Source organism: Zonotrichia leucophrys, chromosome 3, assembly GCF_028769735.1.
Source record: "Zonotrichia leucophrys gambelii isolate GWCS_2022_RI chromosome 3, RI_Zleu_2.0, whole genome shotgun sequence".
Classification (NCBI taxonomy): domain Eukaryota; kingdom Metazoa; phylum Chordata; class Aves; order Passeriformes; family Passerellidae; genus Zonotrichia; species Zonotrichia leucophrys.
In genome coordinates this window covers 37,729,037-37,747,884 of record NC_088172.1, presented here as the reverse complement: position 1 = coordinate 37,747,884, position 18,848 = coordinate 37,729,037, and the positions used below count along the sequence as shown (strand labels likewise).

Here is an 18,848-nt window from a genome sequence, read left to right as displayed (position 1 = left end):
CTAAATTGTTCGTTCACTTTTGTAGTCCAGATGGTACCACTGGTACCTTAAGGTTAACACTGCATCATCTCTCAGCTTCCCAAGAAGGAGAGACTCTGGTTTTATTATAAATAATAACACAGGTTACAGTCCTGTGCCAAAATTAGAGCTTCTAACCACCTGTGTATAGTTATTTGGTCACTGCTAGCCACCCCTGTGCTCTGAAATCTCATCATTACAAATGGCTTAATTTTAGGGTTTTTCTTCAAAATGAAGATATTTTCAGAATGGCTTAAGAGTTCTGTGATGAAAAAAAGACTTCAATATTTCCAGTAAACTGTATGACAAAGATCAGTAAGACACAGCAATGCTTTAAGAGTTTGACAGCCTGGGGCTCAGGCAACTGCTGACAAAATCCTGCTTCAAAATGGACAAACACAGAAGCATAGTGCTGTCACTGAGATCCTGGCCATCACACAGTATTTGCACAAAGAAACATCAAAACATAAATTTTAACACAACAATACATTGAAACACAGAAAATTACTTTTAAAATAAGTAAAAGTACTGAAATATTTTTCTAGATCAATTATCAATTCTCCATTTGCTTAATAGTTCTTTACTGCAGGAAGATTCACTTCAGAATACTTCTGTTCTGCTTTAGCCCATTGTCAATGAGGAAAATGCAATCTCAACAATGCTTTTGTCTTCTGAAGTTCTGCATTTGGTTTCCTCTGCAAAATGAGCATTAACAATATGTTCTGCTGTCCCTGTTTAAAATATCAGTCATCTATGTTTCTGTTCTTAAGATAAATGAATAATTAATTTCAACTTATTGTCCTTTTTTTGTTCAGCAGGCATCTGAAAGCAACTTGAAGTGTTTAAAGCAAATCTCAATAGTTTTCTGATGTTGTTTCCACACACTAGTATTTTGCCAAAACAACCTCACTTTTCATCTGTCAAAACAGAGATTTGCTTTGTCCACAAGTCAGAGCAGTGTATGTTCTAAGCCTGCAGCTCTTACCAGTTTCGTTTTAATCTAGCAGTTCTTTAAATACTAGTAAATCAGACTGCAGGGAAATAATGCCTTGATCTCCACTGCAGAAATGAGCTGCAAACATCTCAAATTAAATATGGCTCCTTATTATTAATGTTAACTGTCTCACCATGTGAGCTTCTCCCCAGTCATTGCACTACTTTATGACTATTTAAGCAGAGGGTTTCTTATCCCAAATTTATTGCCTTCTGAAAAAATTCAGAAAGCTGGAACTCCTCTTATCAGGCAGAATCTGTGTAGAGTTCCACATTACAGAAAATCAGGCAAGAAATCCAGCCATTCAGAAATCTGTGAATGTAGAGTATTAGTATATCCAAACCAAGTAGATTTTAAAAATTCACTTATCAATGCAAAGTCTTGGAAACACATTTAAAATGTATAGTTCTTGTATTAATTTCCCAACTGCAACAGTTCAACAGAACAGATGATTTTTACAACAGAAGTCATTGGTGTACCTCAAGCAAGTCAGCAGGGGGAGCAGGCCATCAACTTGGGCACAAAATATACCACAGTCTCTCCCTTTAAAATGTGGAAATATGACAGACAGTCTGTAATCACCACAGTACTGCCACATGAAAGCAATGAGCAGGTATTTATACTAATACATGGTAAAGCCATTTTCTACCATTTGAGCATTTAATGCTGGGACAATTAACAATTCCCTTTCCAAACCTTCTCATTTCTTCATTGTGTAAGTACAATTGTCTCTGTATTTAGATTTTACACTCAGGTTTTGGAAGCCCAGCATAACCATATTCACTGGACAGAGCACAAATTAAATGACCGAACAGCAGCAATTGCAATGACCCCACGCATTCTGAAACCACCCCCACTTGAAAAATGCAAGAGAAATTTAAAACAAGAACAACTGTTACTTGACCAAAAGTCCCTTCATGGGAGCCAACCATAGACAGTTATTTCCTCAAGTGTGCAGGTTTGCAAAGTAATACCTAGGAGACATAAACTGCTCCATCCATTTTAGAAATTTATTAATTTAACACTATAACAGACAATTTCACTTAATAGATTATTTTACTATTGGTGATTCGAGAACTAACATAGATCTGTTCATATCTTGTTCTGCATTTTCTCTCTGAATTAAAAAAAAAAATCTCAGCTGGTTAAAGCTGCCAAATACCTCTATTTTTTTTATTAAACATTTTTATAAAGAATTTTACATTTAAGTTTGTGACATTAACATTCACAAACTGTGTAAAACAAATGAAATAATCAAGTTAGCTTGGGCAAAGATAATTTTATAAACTTATTTTTAATTTTCACATTTAATTCAATAGAAGTTTCTCAAAATCCTTAATCATATTGTCAGTGTTTGTTGCATTATATGAACTACAAAAGCAACGATCAGTGGCAAGCAAGGATCAGGTGGATGATGGTCCCTGTCCTGAAGAATTCATGAGCCTCTCAACAAACTCTAATACCTCAGTGTATGATCAATGACCAGACTGATAAACAAAAACACTGCAAGGGGACTTACACTGCTAACCTGCATCTTGTCTGTTGTGGAAAAAAAACCCAAACCCTACCATCTTCAAACCTGTAAAGTGACTTCTAGTCTTTAACTTCTACCAGTCACTACTGGCCAGTGACTCAAATACTGCATTAGCAGTAACAGGTACCGTATTTTAAGATCAAAAGTAATTTTATGAAGTTTCCCTTGAAATGAAAGAGTAATCTATGACTTACCTGAAACTCATCAAAACACAGGAGAGCAGCCTCTCTGCTTATTTCCTCTGCCACAGGTGCAATTGGGTCATATGATTTGGCCATAAATCCAGCTTTTCTCTCTGGTAAGCTCTGCTTAAGGCGATGTATTCCTTAGATGATAAAAGAGAAAAGAACAAATATTTCTTATTTCTTTTTCTAAGACAGGAAGAACAAATTACTGAGCTAACAAATAAAAAGTAAACTGGTCCAGTAAAAATAAGAAAACTTCAAACTTAATCCAGTTTCAAGAGGCTAAAACACTTTACAACCACATCCACACAACAGATAAAAGCTCACAGATTTTGTGATTCTTATTTTGTTTAGAAGGCTGTAAAACAAATGTCAAAAATATCTTGAATGCTATGCACTCTATCCTCTATAAACTGATACAATTTGGAGTTTTATCTTGCTCTGAAGGTATTCTTAGAATGCATTTAGCTAAAAGAAGGCAGATGTAGCAATGCAGTTATACTTCAACACATGAAGATGATGATAATGGCGTACGGTAAGATAATTAAATCCATACTTTACTGTCTCATGGATTGTATTGCACCTGACTATAAACAAAGATTCAGGAAAAAAGGATCCTGCAGAAGGAAGCTACCCTTGTTAAGATTAAGCACAAATGACAAGAAATGGAAACAGAAAATCTCAAGTGACCCAGCAACGATTGAAAAGTGGGCACTAAAAAGTGGCTTGAGTTATTTACACCAGTGAAAGTTTCCCAAGAAAAATGCAGCTGTCACAACACTTGTAAAATAAAGTAATAGTTAACAATTTGACAGTATTTTAAGGTCACAGAATTTAGAAACAGAAGCAAGTTTTAAAGTCTTTAGAACAGCATCCCTGTCAAAACAAAGCGCCTTATTCAGCTGATCAGAAAATTTTCTGAAACTTGGGATGTGCTTCTTTCTATTGCTCTTTTCCTCTGAATTACTGACAGATTACTAAGTTACTCAACCAGAATAGGTCCCAGTCTCCTTGGCATTTATATCTGATTTAGTTATTGCTTATTCAAAATACAGAGTGAGTTTAACCTTCCCATTTCAGTTTTAGCAATTGCCTTCTTCAGATTTCAGGTAAGCTAAGTGGCACCTGGAAAACATTTAGTTAAATATTTCACTCTAAGCAATATACTCAAGTTATAGATACAACCAGGTATGTATATTTTTCTTTCAGAAAAGATACTTGAAAAATAATATGCAATTAATATCTATGCTGGTATGATAAACAATGCTAGCATGCATTAACTTTTCTTCTATTTTTTTTTACTTTTCTTTATGCTTAAATATTTAAATAAAATTACAGTGATTAATATGAATATGAGACAGACTTTTTAATAGATACTGTATTTTATAAAATTCTTGTCAATACCTGTGTCTGCACTTACTCTGGTGTACATCCAACATGAAGCCATGAAAATGGACTCTCCTTTTCTTTTCTACTTCTAAGTGAGAATAGAACATGTCCATCACCATTGTCTTTCCTGTGCCTTCAAGTAAGAACAATAAAAATCACTCAAGAGGTAGTTAATTTAAGAGCAGTATGTACTGATTACAGTAATGACTGTTTGTCAGCTTGGCCCTAATGAAACTCTAATTTTCCACAGGCTAAGTACAAAACCAGACTGCTGTGAGGAGCAGTTATATTTTCTGTTCAAAAACTTGGAAGAACTACAACTACATTTTTTTTCTGTTTTAAAATACAGACGTGGCCCAAAGGTTGCACAAATTACTCCCCATACACCCATAAGACATGTTAGTATTTCATTTAGAAAGCAAGTATGTTTTCATGCTGCACTGTTACAATTAGAATTTATGATCTTTCTCCCACAATTAGTTCCCAAATTCTTAAATTGCATTCTTAAATATAAGAGAATGGGTAATGCTGAAAACAACTACACACAGTAATGTGGTCCAATCAAACAGCTTCCAGCATTCAGAGTGTAATTATATTAAATAACATCATAATGTTACATCCAGTCAGATCCATTAAACCAATAAAGCTACATAAACATACAGCTTTCAGACACTTCAGAATTCAAATAGACATGAATTTAGAAAAAATTCTATTGGATGCAAATGATACTTACCAACATCTCCATAGACATAAAGACCTTTTGGGGGGTTGGTTTTGGCAAAGAGCTGCAAGTCAAGAGAAAAAGAGTAAATATAAATATAGGTTAAAATAAAAGCAAGCACATGGCTGTGATAAAGTACGAAAGAAGCTACACTTAACCACAGCAGTAGCACTAGGCAGCAAAGTGTAACCTTGACTAAATCATTAGCTCAGAATTCATAAGTAACGTTATCATTGTGCAAATTCTACATAAGAAGCAAAACACACATGTAGGGCTTGGGATTTGGAGTTTTTTCAGATCACTGCAAAAATATTCCCATTCCCAGCCCTAGCACATGTGTGTTTTTATCAGAACACATAAAATGATTCAATGTTTCCAAATCGACCTTCATCAAAACAAATCCTTTGCCTCATTAAGCCATTTGAGCAAATAGTCTTAGAAAAACAGGATATAAAGTTAAGTAGTATGGTACTATGCATAGATATATGCACTAAATAGCTATAAGAGCAGATCTGCTAAAGAGATAAAGTATTAGGACTCAGAAAATCAGTGCTGCAAAGCCCATGAGCATTGCACATACTATTCTCTCAGCTTTGAATATTAAACCTAAAATTATCTCTGGTTTAAACATTATTAAAATCAATAGAGTCACAGTAAAAATATGTATCTATATGCACATGCATATAGATGTCCTTATATGCATAAATATATAAACATATAAAAATATACTTTCAAAGTATGCCTTTTATTAACCTTTTTTTCAAGTGAGTTACTTTCATCTGGAATGAATATTGCTTAAAAATTTTAAATCTCTTCATATTTTTCAGGACATATGTTATGACACTTGATATCTATTTTACTCAAGTATATATTTTTTATGCAAAAACTTCCAGAAATGCTAAGACTTTCAATTTGAAATAGTCCTCTTTCCCTTTCCCCCAGTACTATGCGCAGCCACTTCCAAGTATAATTCAAAAAAGAAACAGTTTCTAAAACATTGGAAATCTTACCAAAATTCAATCAAATCCATGAACCTGAATAGACATCCACAAAACACACTGCAGAAGAGTATTTGCTTATTTTAAAGCGCTCCACTTTCAGAGCTCTATGGGCTGAGCCAACACAGAAGAAAATTAAAATTGCAACCCTGTGGTCTCATTTGGAGCTGGGTAATTGCTAAACAACTTGAATCTAAAGCACTTTTTGAAAATACAGTGCTGTGGTAAAGAAATAGAGGAGTCAGTACAAAACACTAATTAAATATAAAAGAAAATGCATGACCAAAAAGTAGAAGGGTAATATCTCGGGTTTATAGTACCAGCTCACTCAGAAAATATGCAAGCATGGCTCTTACACAAGAGCCCCTTTTAGATTTAATTTGGATCTCTATTAATAGGGTAATCAAAAATTTGTATCATCAATCTGTGGCTGGAAAGGGTTTCAGATGTTTGGAAACTATTCCATTAATTGACAAGGCTGCAGCTATTTGCTAGTACTTTGAAAGCATTGTAAGACAATTTAATTGTTGAATATTTCTCAGTGTGTACTTTTTAAAGAGCTTGTGTGCAATAAAACCACTGATGCTCAAAGTTACAGGAGAAAAGAAACAGACAAAAATCCAAATGAGACATTTTCAAAAGAATTTCTTTGGATTTAGTTTTAGATTACCAACAATCAATGGACTATAATATTCAAATTATTATACAGAAAGGCTGTATTAATGTGATTTGCAGTTTCACAAGAAGCAGCACAAAGCCAGAAAAACAAATCTATGTGTAGAGTACAGCTTCACCTGTTTTTGCAAAGGTTATACAACCAGAACAAATAAAAATGCCTACATTTATATCAGTATTTTCATTGCAAAGCTTTTATTAATTTAACTTAACTACTTTAATATTTGTCTTTTTAGGCATACTTATTTCCAGATAACATGTTATAGAAAAAGGAACTTTTATTTTGACTAAAGGAAACAAAAATAATGGCTTGGCCTCCATAAAAGTTGGTTTAAAAATTTAAAATTGTTTCCCTTTGAAGGCAGCAATTTTTGAGCAGTATCTGCTATCTGCTAAAAGGCATGGATACTGTGGCAGAGCCAAGTATATTTGCTGATCATCTCTAAAAACAAATCAAATGGCAGAAAACTGTTTTTCCTGTTTCAGCAATTAAAGAAGTTTGTAGAAAATATTTTACATATAATTCTAAACATCACACTATTGACAGCTTTAGGATAATGACTTCCTCATTCCGGTCAGATATTACATAACTCTAATAATTTGTTTTTATATTCTTTGGTTGTTCTGGTTTGTCCTATTTCCTTAACATACATTTTATTTCCAAAAAGTAAAACTTTATCAGTAGATTTTTTTTTAATACTGACAACTCAGATATCCCTACCAGCCTGAAGCTATTTTGCATGACCATAAAATGGATTTTTTTTTCTTTTTGTTTTAGTTATTCTAATGCATCTTCTGAAGCCTGGAAGCTGTCTAAGAAAAAGGGAAACCTCCACCAGGATTGCTGATAAAATCCCATCAACATTTGATACAATTTAAATCACAGCAAGCAGCCAGTCAATAGTATGTGGGGGCAAAGAAAGCAGAACATTGATCTTGGTTCTATGCAAACATACATTCTGCAGGAAGGAGGGAGGAGATCTAAGGCAGAAGATCATCAAGTCACCCTAAAATAAGGACATTCCACTTTATTTCAGGCAGGAAAGGGAGAAAAGTAGGAAATGTAGGAAGACAAACTAAATTAATGATTTCTCCTTGCTCATTTCCATATTATCCTGAGGTACATTTGGAGTCTCAGCATAACAACATTAAATTTGTTGACAATATGTTTTCTTTGACAACAGTGGTAAGATTTAAGTATGTTAATACATACTTGAAAGATATTAAGTGATACACAAAATTTGAGTTTGCAGCGGAGAATATCTTTAGTAACACGCAATGTCTTCCCACATTCTCCCCTGCTCAGACACCAGAAGAAAGCAATTCATTTCCTGGCAATATTTACACCCTGATTGGAAATACTTGTAAGTGCAAGTGCATGTCAATACTAAGATGGTTAATTAAAATATGCAAAATTCAAGACAAGTTTCCCAACAGCAGATTTTTATTTAAATCCTAACAAAACTGTCTCTTTCTCTCACTCTTTCAAAACTCTCTTTTGGCTGTTGTTGTAGATGAAGACATTTTCAAGGTCTTGAATGGTGTTTACTATTGTTCATACCTCTTTTCAAAACATGACCTCACTTATAATTGAGCTTATTTCAAGTCATTAGTACAGCAACTCAACAACTCTTAAGATGTCCCAATTGGTATTATTTTGAAAAGCTGGAGATCTGAAATGTCTATGCAAACTCTTACAGCCTTGAACTTCAATTCAGAGGATCTCAAAATATCTCAACACACAAGGCCATGCTTTCACCAAGTTGAAGATCAAAGTCCTTGTTCAAATTTGAGGAGTAATTTTAAAAAACAGAAGCCTACTTGGTTGGCAGCAAGACTAATTGTTTTTTTCCCCTGAGATTCATTCTAAGCTGATGTCCCAAAAAACCCACATCATAACAAAATAGAGTTTATTACCATGAAGAAAATGGCGCCTGGTGTGTCTGTGTGCCCCAGACTACTCATTTCAAAAAGGTTTGGCCTGTGAGGTAACAGAAGTGTTCTGGGTAAAAAAAAACCTGAAAGGCCTCTATTGTATCTGATATAAATATTTGCTCCCCAATCCTGCTTTTACCACAGTTTAGTGAATAAAACTATTTAGAGAAAAAGTGACAAAAGAAGAACCAAGCTAAAACCAAAGCAGACCACTCTTGTAACAGTTCAGAAGTGCAAGAAGTTTCTATTTCTGGAATAGTTTCTGCTGTTTTGGAAGAGGCTTCTGCAATTCTATCACAGAAGAAATCAAGCAATAAAATAAGGAATATCAGACTATAGAAGAGGCTGGTAGAGAGAGGTTTCTCTTCCACCTCCCCGTTTTCTTCACCACAACCTCTCAACCACATTCCCTTCAATAACAGAAAAATGAGCATACTTGAAATGCCAAGCACCACTATTTTTTTTAAAAAGCTGCCAGTAGATTAATTTCTTCTCAGAACAGGAGATTTCATACTAAAAGTTGGCTATTCAAGATTCTAGAAACCTCTTGAAAAAGCAAGAAGTGAACTTACAAAATACTACGTAGAACCGGTAAATTATTTCATTTTTTCAAAATATATCCTTAAGTAGTTTAAAATACATCCATTTGTTTCCTTTACATCTATTAAAACTCACCAAGTACAAACCAGAAAAGAAATCCAATGGTTTTATTACACAAACATGACAGTATGCACAGTGACAAAGTACCTGGCCTCCATGACAGGAGACTGCCAACAGGCTAGTCACAAATTCAGGATTTACTGTATCATTAGTATTTCCTGGAAAAGCCTTCAACTGGTCAGAATGAATTCCACCCATAAACCTACACAAATCCTACTCAACCAGGCCAACACCAGACAGCAGTACTCAGCACCAGCTCTTCTTGGCATGAAAAGCCTTTGCTCTAACTGAACCAAATCTGCAGCAGCATCACTACACTGAAAGTCCATAGCAAAAAACCAAGTATATATTGCTTACTTAGGAAACCCCTCAAGAGACACAAGCATATGATAAGCATATGATTTTACAACTACCTAGTCACATTTGTGACTTATCTGGGGAAACCTTCATTAAGATGTTGATTACAACTTTGCTGAAGCAAAACCTGGCCTGCGCTAGAATTTAAACTATCATCTCTTTGTCTTCATTTTATCTCATAAGGAGCTCTGTTTGAACTGGCAAATTGCTTTCTCAAATATAGCAGAAGAGGAACAAAGCTGTTGTGACGACTTCTCCCTGAATCATGATTTCAATTTAACTACACAAGCTAGCAGACATTGACAGGTTCATGCAGAAGTCACTGCTCTCCTTTTCTGGGGTTTTGACGCATGGCATGGCACTATAGTGCTCAACCTGTTACCAATCTTAAGATTTCTATAGAAATATCAAACTCTAGGAAAAAAACCTCAAACTGCAGTAATACTTATCCCTGTAGCAAGTAGTTCTTCAGCTGCTTCTCACTGACTCATTAGTTCATCAGTGAGGCATATAACAATTTTCAAAAGTTGGTTTAAAATTAAAGCAATGTTAAATGCAGAAGTGGAATGCTTTAAAGAAATTGGTGAAAAACATATTCTCAAGTAAAAAAATGCCATTTAAGTAAAAAAGTGTCAGTCTGGCTTTGCTGCAATTAGCTCTGTTACATAGGAACATAGCAGCATCATATTTCCTAAATAGAGAAAGGCTGATAGTTTGTTCTCTGCAATACAGTCTTTCTTCGCTATTCACACTACCCAATCAAAGAATCAGTAAATAACAAACCCACAGAATGCTTGGTCTACAAAGCCATGACACCTGCTCTAACAACTAACAATGATTTGGGGCACTCCAGTTAACACAAGTCAGCTCTCAAAATTATTCTCCAGGGCAGTGCTTTTAGAACTTTATATCCAAATGTCCACAACTTCTTGCCAGAAAAGATCAAAATATTCTAGCCTACTGATACCTCAGGTTTGGCAGTAAAGGCAATGCCTTCATCATAACATTTTTTTTCTCAGGCTTTGGCTCCCCTTATCTCGTGCTGCATCATTTAGTCTTGCCTTACAATCTGCAAACATGACAGTATTTGTGCCAGGTAAGAGAACAATCTGGTATGGTTAGGTAACAAGTTTAGAGCAGCATATTTAAATTTATGCTCATGAGATGAGGAGTGTGGTGCAATGAATGCTTAAAAAGGCTGACATGGAGATTTGCTAGCAAAGACTGCAAAAGACATTTTTGACCATAATGTTTATTATTAAGACATTTATTGACCATAAATGTTAAAGTTACTTGTGATGAAAAAAAACACAAACCTTTAAGTGATGCAAGAAAAGAGTGAAATCAAAAGAAAAACTCAGAGTCTAGCTGGGGAAAATGCTGACAGACTCCCTCCTCCCAGGGACAAGGAGGTCTCTCCAGGCTGGGAAAGTGCAGGTGAGACAGCAATGTATATTTTGCCATGCTCTTCCCCCAGCACTACACTTTTATCATCAGACTTAGTCAAACACCCCACTCTTGTTGTTTCATCCTACCACAGCTTACAACTGTGCTGACTGAAATATGTTAATCAGGTGCAAATGAAGCACATTCACTGGGCATTCAACTTTTGTGCACATCTATGCCCAATATTTAGCAACAAATTAAATGTCCTATCTGCTTTTCTGGGTGCAACATTTGGTTTTCTGGGATATAAACTCAGGTCTACAAAACAAGAGGCAAGGAAAGCTGAAGAGGGAATTCCCACATCAGTTCTAGTTGCTTCCCATGAGAATGTGCCATACCAGTGCTATCAATACTTGCAGGTGCAAGGCCACCAGAGCAGCAATCCAAGAATAATGACAACAAAAGATGTGGAAAATACTGTCAAAGAGAGTCTAGAAAACATTGTGTCGAGAGCTTCAGGGAAAAGTTACAGAGATGCAACAGCTGGCTAACAGCACTGTAATTGTTAAGGCAATGTGCAGCAGGGATACGTTTAAACTTTTGTAAATCTTTTGAAAAGAAACTGTGATGCCCCCAAAAACACAAGGGTGCAGATTGTACCAAAGCCTTCTTTCCTTACCTCACCTGGAAACTAGCGACATGGAGAAGAATTGTTTTTAAAAGTCATGTCTGATACATATTATAATGTGGAATTATTTGTGGAATTTCTGTTAGAACACAAAACATCAGTGTTCAGTTTATCTAATCCAAACACATAAGTATAATACCAGTGCTTGAGAATTAAAACTTTGTTTAGGCCCCTCTCTCCTAGAGCCAAATGATGTTTTTGGAAAAGTAGGCAGTGGACATAACTAAAACCACATTAGATTTTCTTACAGAATTATTTCAACAGTATCTAATTTGGCTACTTCTAGAGTGCCACTGGATTTTACAAACCAAAAAAGAAAGAAGACATATTGAAACATGAAGAATCATCTATCTGGAAAGATGTATTTGCAAAAATAAGATTTGTGCTCTTGACAGAAATTTATGCATTTTAAGCACATTCTTAGGAGGAAATATAAATGCAAAAAATATTTTTATCAATATAAACCTCACCTGAGAAAAAACATTTTTCGAATCAATGCTGTAGCCTTTAAGGCTCTCATGCAATTTCTGCAGGTGCTCCACAACTCTTCTTTGTTGCTCGTCATTCTTCAGCTCTTGATGCTTAATCAAAAAGTCATAATGTTCTAAAGGTCCATTGCAAACCTGTAAGGCTCTGGCATGAACATCTGTAGCAGTAGCAGGGCCTGTCTTCTCATCTGCCTGAGCTGTGTAAGCTGTTAAAGTAAAAGTAGCCAATTAATAGAGAAGTTCTTAAAAGAATCTCCTTATAAACAACACATATTCCTAACAGTTTACACAACAATATATATATATGACAATGACTTACCTATATAACCATTGGTTACCCCTTCATTTTTCATTAACTCAATTTCTAACTTTAATGTATGTTTACAATTCCTTTACTTTATTAACAAGCACACATTCTAAGAAGTCCAGCTACAGAGTTGGTAAGATTTGGCTGAGCTGTTGCAAGGGCAGTTTTGATCCTTTTTTTTTTCCAAATTGGGGTAAAACCATTTACATTTCCAAAGTGCATTTCTTCAAATAGATAATCTTTCAGGAAAAACTTCAGAAAATATTTAAAAGTCAACAAACAAGAGACCAAACCAGGAGTTCTGCAAGGAATTTGAAACACCCTGTCAAACACCACACTAAGCAAGGCAGTAGCTGTGAAGCCCTGCAATGCCACAGCCTGATCTGCTGCCATTATCTTCTGCCTAAAAGAGAAAGGGACAAGTCTAGGAGAGACAAGGACAAGTCTAGGTAGGAATACTGTCAAGAAACAAGACATAAAAAAAAAAAAAGTCAGGATTGCTAGACATAAAACAAGACATAACTAGGGAAAGAAACAATGCGTAAGATTACAAAGGAGGCTTGCCAAGTCATTAATATCAGAAACAATGGCATGCACTGGAAAGTTGTTAAATATCTTCTTTGCTTCCAGTGTCATTTAACAGGTTAAGTATAATAAAGAAAAATATTATTTCTTAATGGGTAAAGGAATAGCATGTTAACAGCAGTAACACTTTTGTCCCATAGCATTACCATCTATAAAGCAGGAAAGAAAGTTGCAAGTGAAAGTACTTTTAAGCAGGTACAAAACAGCTGGAAAAAGGATATGTAATAAATAATTACTACACTTAAAGCAGGTGTATATCTGCAGTAGAGTTTCATAGAGGGCTCAGGATCTCATCTTGGTGCAACCCCAGATTCCCATTCATGCCATATATGGAAAAATTAGGTAGACAGACTGGGAACACAACAGAAAATCAGGAGAGGGGTGAAGACACTCTGCAAGGCAAGTAAATTCTGACAAACTGGACAAATAATCTAATAAACTAGGATGTAATTCAGCAGGGACAAAGCATGTTATTTAGAGGAAATAACTAACTCAGGAGATGGGGAATTACCAGCTAAAGAGACAAGACCTGTAAAAAAGGATCCAACAGCTACACTGGATCACAAAATGCCAGTGAGACAATATCATAATACTATTAGAGGAAAAAATAAACTAAAATAAAATAAACACAAGGCCTCCAATATAGATACACACAGAGAAAAAAAACACCCTGTTCTATTCAATGCTGGTACAGTCCGCCATGGAAGACACTTTTCAATTTTCACATATGTTACGAGAAGTATGAACCAAATGACAGAGTAAATGGATTTCTTTTTGGTTTGTTTTTTAAAATATGAGTCAGAACCCACAAAGATGCCATAAAAGGCAGGAAAAGAGTTTTAAACAGCTATAAGAAAGATAGAATATTAGAAAATAATAAAACTGAACTAGTAGATCAAATTGATTACTTATTGCAAGTAACAATTTCTCCTGAAAAGTCACTGTTTATATCTGCAGCCAATAACTGTACCAAATTCTCTTGTTCCTGGAGGAACTGAGCTGTTGCTTTGAATTAAGAGAAATTAGCTCATCCCTATCCAAAGAGATCACATAAAGAAAGGTGAGTTCAAAGTTTGTTATTGCAAAAGTGTGAGTAAAACCTGTAGAGAAGAAAAACCTATAGCTGTCTCCAAATACATACAGTGTACTGAGAAAATGGAAGGATATGGTATTTATACAGATAACTTAATAACTGTAATTAAGGTAGTGACATAGATTAACAGTCCAGAAGCTGTAAAACTTCCAAAGATTTGGGGTGAATTTCAAAAATAAGTTTGAGGAAAATCTGTCAGGAACAGGTCAGCAAAACCTGACCTGCCTCTGAAGGAAGGGGAAAAGGAAAGATCACACAATTATAGAATGGCTTGGGTTGGAAGGGAGCTGAAGTATCATCTAGATCCAATATTCTTGCCATGGGCAGGGACACATTCCAGCAGACAAGGTTGCTCAGATGATCTCTCAAAACTTTTTTATCATGTTTTCTACTATTCCACTCCCAAAAAAAGTCCACGTCAGTCCCGTGATCCACACCTCTGAACTATCTGTGCCTTTGCAATACACAGAAGTTGATGGCCCCAAGAGCTCCAGCAAGCCCCCTTATACCTATACATTCTGAAGTTCTTACTGCTTACCACAGAATCAAAGAAAAATAAAAAATAAGCTGATTTAGGGGTAAGAAAGTGTTTGTGGCTCATGGCCTTCCTGCCCATGGACAAAGCACATCAGCAGCAGGACTGCTCAGAAGCATGGGGTTGGTCTCAGATTACATGTTCTCACAGCTAACCATCCTGGGAGTGGGAGAAACTACTCTGTCATTAACATGTGACAGAGGTGGAGACTATGCCCAAATGGCCATAGAGGGTGTCCTGGCACAATCACTCACTGCTCTCATAATATAATATTGAACACTGGGATTTACATATCACGGGAGAACACTATAGTGCACTACCAGGAGACACCAAGTAACTGGTTAAGTGATAAACTCACACCTGTAGCTGCAAAAAAAAGGCAGATGTTACTGAGGAGCATGTCGGGTTTTAGACATAAGTCAACAGAAGGTAGCTGTACAAGTGATACAGTATTCTTAGAGATGGAAAAAAATGTGCTCCTTCCATTCTAACCTGCATTTTGTGGAACAGATTGCAAAATCTATCACTCAATTATAGGAGTCACCTATGATTCAGTGTACTAACTGTAGTCCTAACGCCCTCTTCTCCACACTGCAAAATAGGGGTTTTCATTTATTCCTTACCATTTCATTATCTAAACTTTGTATTACAGAAACTTCAACTCAACTATTTATGATTTTCCCTTCTGAAGTCTTCAAGTGTCACACAGGAAAAGCGCCCTCCACACCTATGCAGTGCTCTGGATTCAACTACAGAAAAGCACAACATCAATTCACTGTTCACACAGTTTTACACAGAACAGTGTAACATTAGACATGGTTATCCATAACCTACCATTCCCACCTTTAGGATGCATGACAGTGTAGGATGTTACCACATTTAAACTGATGTTCCCTGCTTCTTTAGATTTGACATCAAGCTGCAACTTTTTTCCTAAATTCCTGTTCCCAAAACATAAGTATGTCAGTATAATCTCACTTGATTTCATACCATGTAATTAGGTCTTTGCCTGTGCCTTTCTGCTTGCTCATACAAGGATCACAGACACAGCTGCAGTGAAAACCTACCATGACATACCCAAAACAAGAAAGAAATTGGAGGGGAAAAGCTCACCAAGGCAAATAAAACTTATTTTTTAAAATGCCAATGTGGAATTATAAGAAAATTTTTTTCAAGTAGGGGACTTAAGACATATTTGGTAAACTGACATTAATTTATCACTGCAAAGATAATTAATACCTACATGAAATTATAAAAAGTGTTCTTAACTCCAGGGACTTTCTGACCAGGAACAAAGCAGCAAATTGGAAAACTGATCAGTGTGTTGTTGAGTTTTTCTACTGCTACTTAGAACTGATGTCTGAGATGATACAGAAAAAAGGATATGAGTTTCAATGACACAGCTTATGAAAGCAACAGTCACTTCTGAGGCAGGCACTAGAGTTATTTATGCAAGAAGACAAACTGAAATGGAAGTTGAGTTGTGCATACCAAAACTGATCCTGACAGCAGCCAAGAGGTTGAGAGCACAGAAGGGTAACCAAGGTAGAGAATTAACACTTCCCCCTTCCTTCTTTGCTGTTAATTACTGTTTGTCTTAAAAATAGAGAACATTTCCAACTGCAAAGAAATGCAGAACTGCGAAGAGTTGTGAGAACTGCATCTAAACCAAACTCATGTAGGTTACAAATGCACCAAAATTCAGTACCCCAAAATCACACAAGTGCCACCTTTGCTATCAGTCACCATCAAGAAGCTGGAATAGCTTCTACTAAATCAGTGTTAATGCAAGGTACAAGGATCACATCTGCTTCATTACTGCTCTGCCAGCACAATCTGCCTCGAGAGCTTTTCACAAACCCCGGAATTTGTGTGGAGAGAGGGGGGAAAAAAGTCATAGAAACCAACTTTTAAAAACTGTCATGCATTCAATAATCCAAGCTGAAGTTCAGAATATCAGTTTGGGTCACAATGAAGCCAAACTGCTTCAAACCTTGAAGCTCTTAGTGTAAAGCTGTTAAAACTGCCTATGAAACACAGCTGCCATGACAGAAAAAGAGGACTTGGGAGTCAGAGGGCACTTTCATCAACAGGCAGATGGTGGTATCAGAGACCTAAACTCAAGATTAAGCCAGTAATAGAACTGCTGTAAAATGTTTCCTTCTTAGATGACACCACAGTGATGAGGAAGGACAATGGTACAGTCTTGCAGCTCCAAAGGTTATTTTCCTGAAATAGGAGCAAAGGTAGCAAAATATCAGAAATAATTTTTTTTCATGTTAGTATCTGTAAGCAATAATAATGTTCTCTTGTCTCATCTTTTATTAAATATATATGCAAGTTTTGCAGAATCAGTCTCAAACAGGTAAATTGCCCCATGATGTACAAGGATTTGGATAAATTAAATGTGTGCTAAGGTTAAGCTCATGAATAAACCTGCAGAAGAACAAAGACTTGTCATGTAAGCTTCTTGGGAAAGAGATCACATGCTAGGTATAAGGCTAAAAATACATTTATAGTCCTACAATACACAAATGCTCCTTTCAAAATATTGCACTATGATTAATTACAAGAATGCAAGAGGAGGTGGTCTGAAAAAATTATTTACTTTCCAGTGCTTAACAGAAAGATTAAAAAATCAAAATCCAACCAACCATATGTGGGGGGGGGTGGTTTGGGCATACACACTAAATTATCTGCATGAATTGAAGATGTTAGGCCAATATCATGTAAAATTCATAAAAGCCCCCCACATGCTGAAATTAGTGGTTCAAACCAGAAGAGACAGCTTGCAACTAAGACACAAGGACAAGGATTTGCATTTTTGTCCCATTATATGACCTCAGATGAATCACTGAAGGCCATTCATTCAGGCAGCATATGACACAGTATTTAATCTTCTAGAGAAACATGAGTTGGAACTAGAATTCTAGTTTTTGCATGCGTGCCTGATACATTATTCTGCATTATATAACTTGTATTTTTTCCATGCACACCTCATTTCACAATGTGACTGACAGATGAAAGTAGGGGGAGACAAGAGAAGCATACCAGTGAAACTGGGACTTTACAAATAATACTTGTCATGTCTTTACTTAATGAAGAAAAAGGTACACAACTGTGGAAAGTAAATCACAAAAACAAAGAAAATACTATAAACCAGATCATAAAACCAAGATTATAAATCAATTCCATGATGGCAGCCCATCCCTGCAGTCTGATGTCCTCAAACAACATATGCAAGGACTACTACCTTTTCTTTGATACAGAAACTGACAAACTGCCTGAAGCCTCTAAATTTGCTCAGATAACTTTTTCTAAATGCTAATATGTTGTTTATAAAAAAAACACCTACATAGAGTCCAAGTGTTAGACCAATATAAAATAAAACACACGCAACTACAGTACTACCAGCAATGCTTGTCTATTTTTCTTAGGATGTATAAATATTTTACAATCACAACATAATGTGTGGATGTGGACATTTATCAATCTGGGACCCACCAGTCACCAGCTGAATTCTCACACCTTGGCCAGACTGGCAGAGGACGAAGAGCTCTCACTGAGGAAAAACGATCTCTGCTCCTAACCTACGCCTCAAGTTAACAGAACTCCATGAAGTTTTGTACTCAAGAGGCTTTCAGAGCAAGGCTGTGAAAGCACAGCAGTCGTTCGTTATACCCCGGAGGGTTCTTGAGGGAGAACAGTCCGCGAGACTCCCAAGGCCCAGCCCATGCGCAGGCAGCGAGGGCGCACTCACCGAGCCCCGGTGCAGCCGCAAGGCTTTCGCCGGGCAGCGCACCGAGGCCCTGTTTGCCAGGGGAAAAGCGGCATCACCAGCTCGGGAAGCCACGGGCCCCCTTCGCGGGTCACCCAGTGACCGGGGCCGACTATCGGTGCCACCCCGGCAGGCAGGTCCCTCCGGGGCGGTGTGGCGGACAAGCCCCGGCCGGGAGTGCGAGTACACCGGCAGGTCATGGCAGAGCGGCGAGGCCCGTGCGTGTCCCGGCGGTTGCCGTGTGGCCCGCCCGGCACCGCCACCCACCTCCCCTCCGCCGGGGACAGACCCGCGGCACGACGGGGAGGGAAAGCACGCACCGGCTCCTGCGACCGCTCCTCGGTGCCCTTCCTGCGCGGTGCCCCGGCAGCCTGCCGCCCGCCCGGGCCTGGTGAGCCCCGGAGAGCCGCGGCGGCGGCACTGACCTCTGTGCGGCGGGAGCAGGCGGCCGCGGCAGCCCAGAGCCCGCAGCAGGCAGCGCGCAGTAGCCAAGGGCGACACAAGGGCCGCCATCTTCCTGGC

General features: G+C 37.2%; 1 protein-coding gene across 2 annotated transcripts in view; it reads right to left on the bottom strand.

The window, feature by feature from the left end:
* Positions 1-18,848, bottom strand: part of AFG1L (AFG1 like ATPase) — a 64,382-nt gene extending 45,534 nt beyond the window's left edge. Inside the window, exons 1-5 of one of the 2 annotated variants that reach the window (XM_064707840.1) lie at positions 18,752-18,848; positions 12,011-12,234; positions 4,854-4,905; positions 4,152-4,253; positions 2,741-2,871 (exon numbers count right to left, since the gene is read on the bottom strand). In XM_064707840.1, the coding sequence (XP_064563910.1) occupies positions 2,741-2,871; positions 4,152-4,253; positions 4,854-4,905; positions 12,011-12,234; positions 18,752-18,839 (597 nt within the window). In that variant the 5' untranslated portion in view covers positions 18,840-18,848. Of the gene's footprint in view, positions 1-2,740; positions 2,872-4,151; positions 4,254-4,853; positions 4,906-12,010; positions 12,235-18,646 lie in introns of both variants that reach the window. The other variant, XM_064707839.1, reaches the window with a different exon arrangement.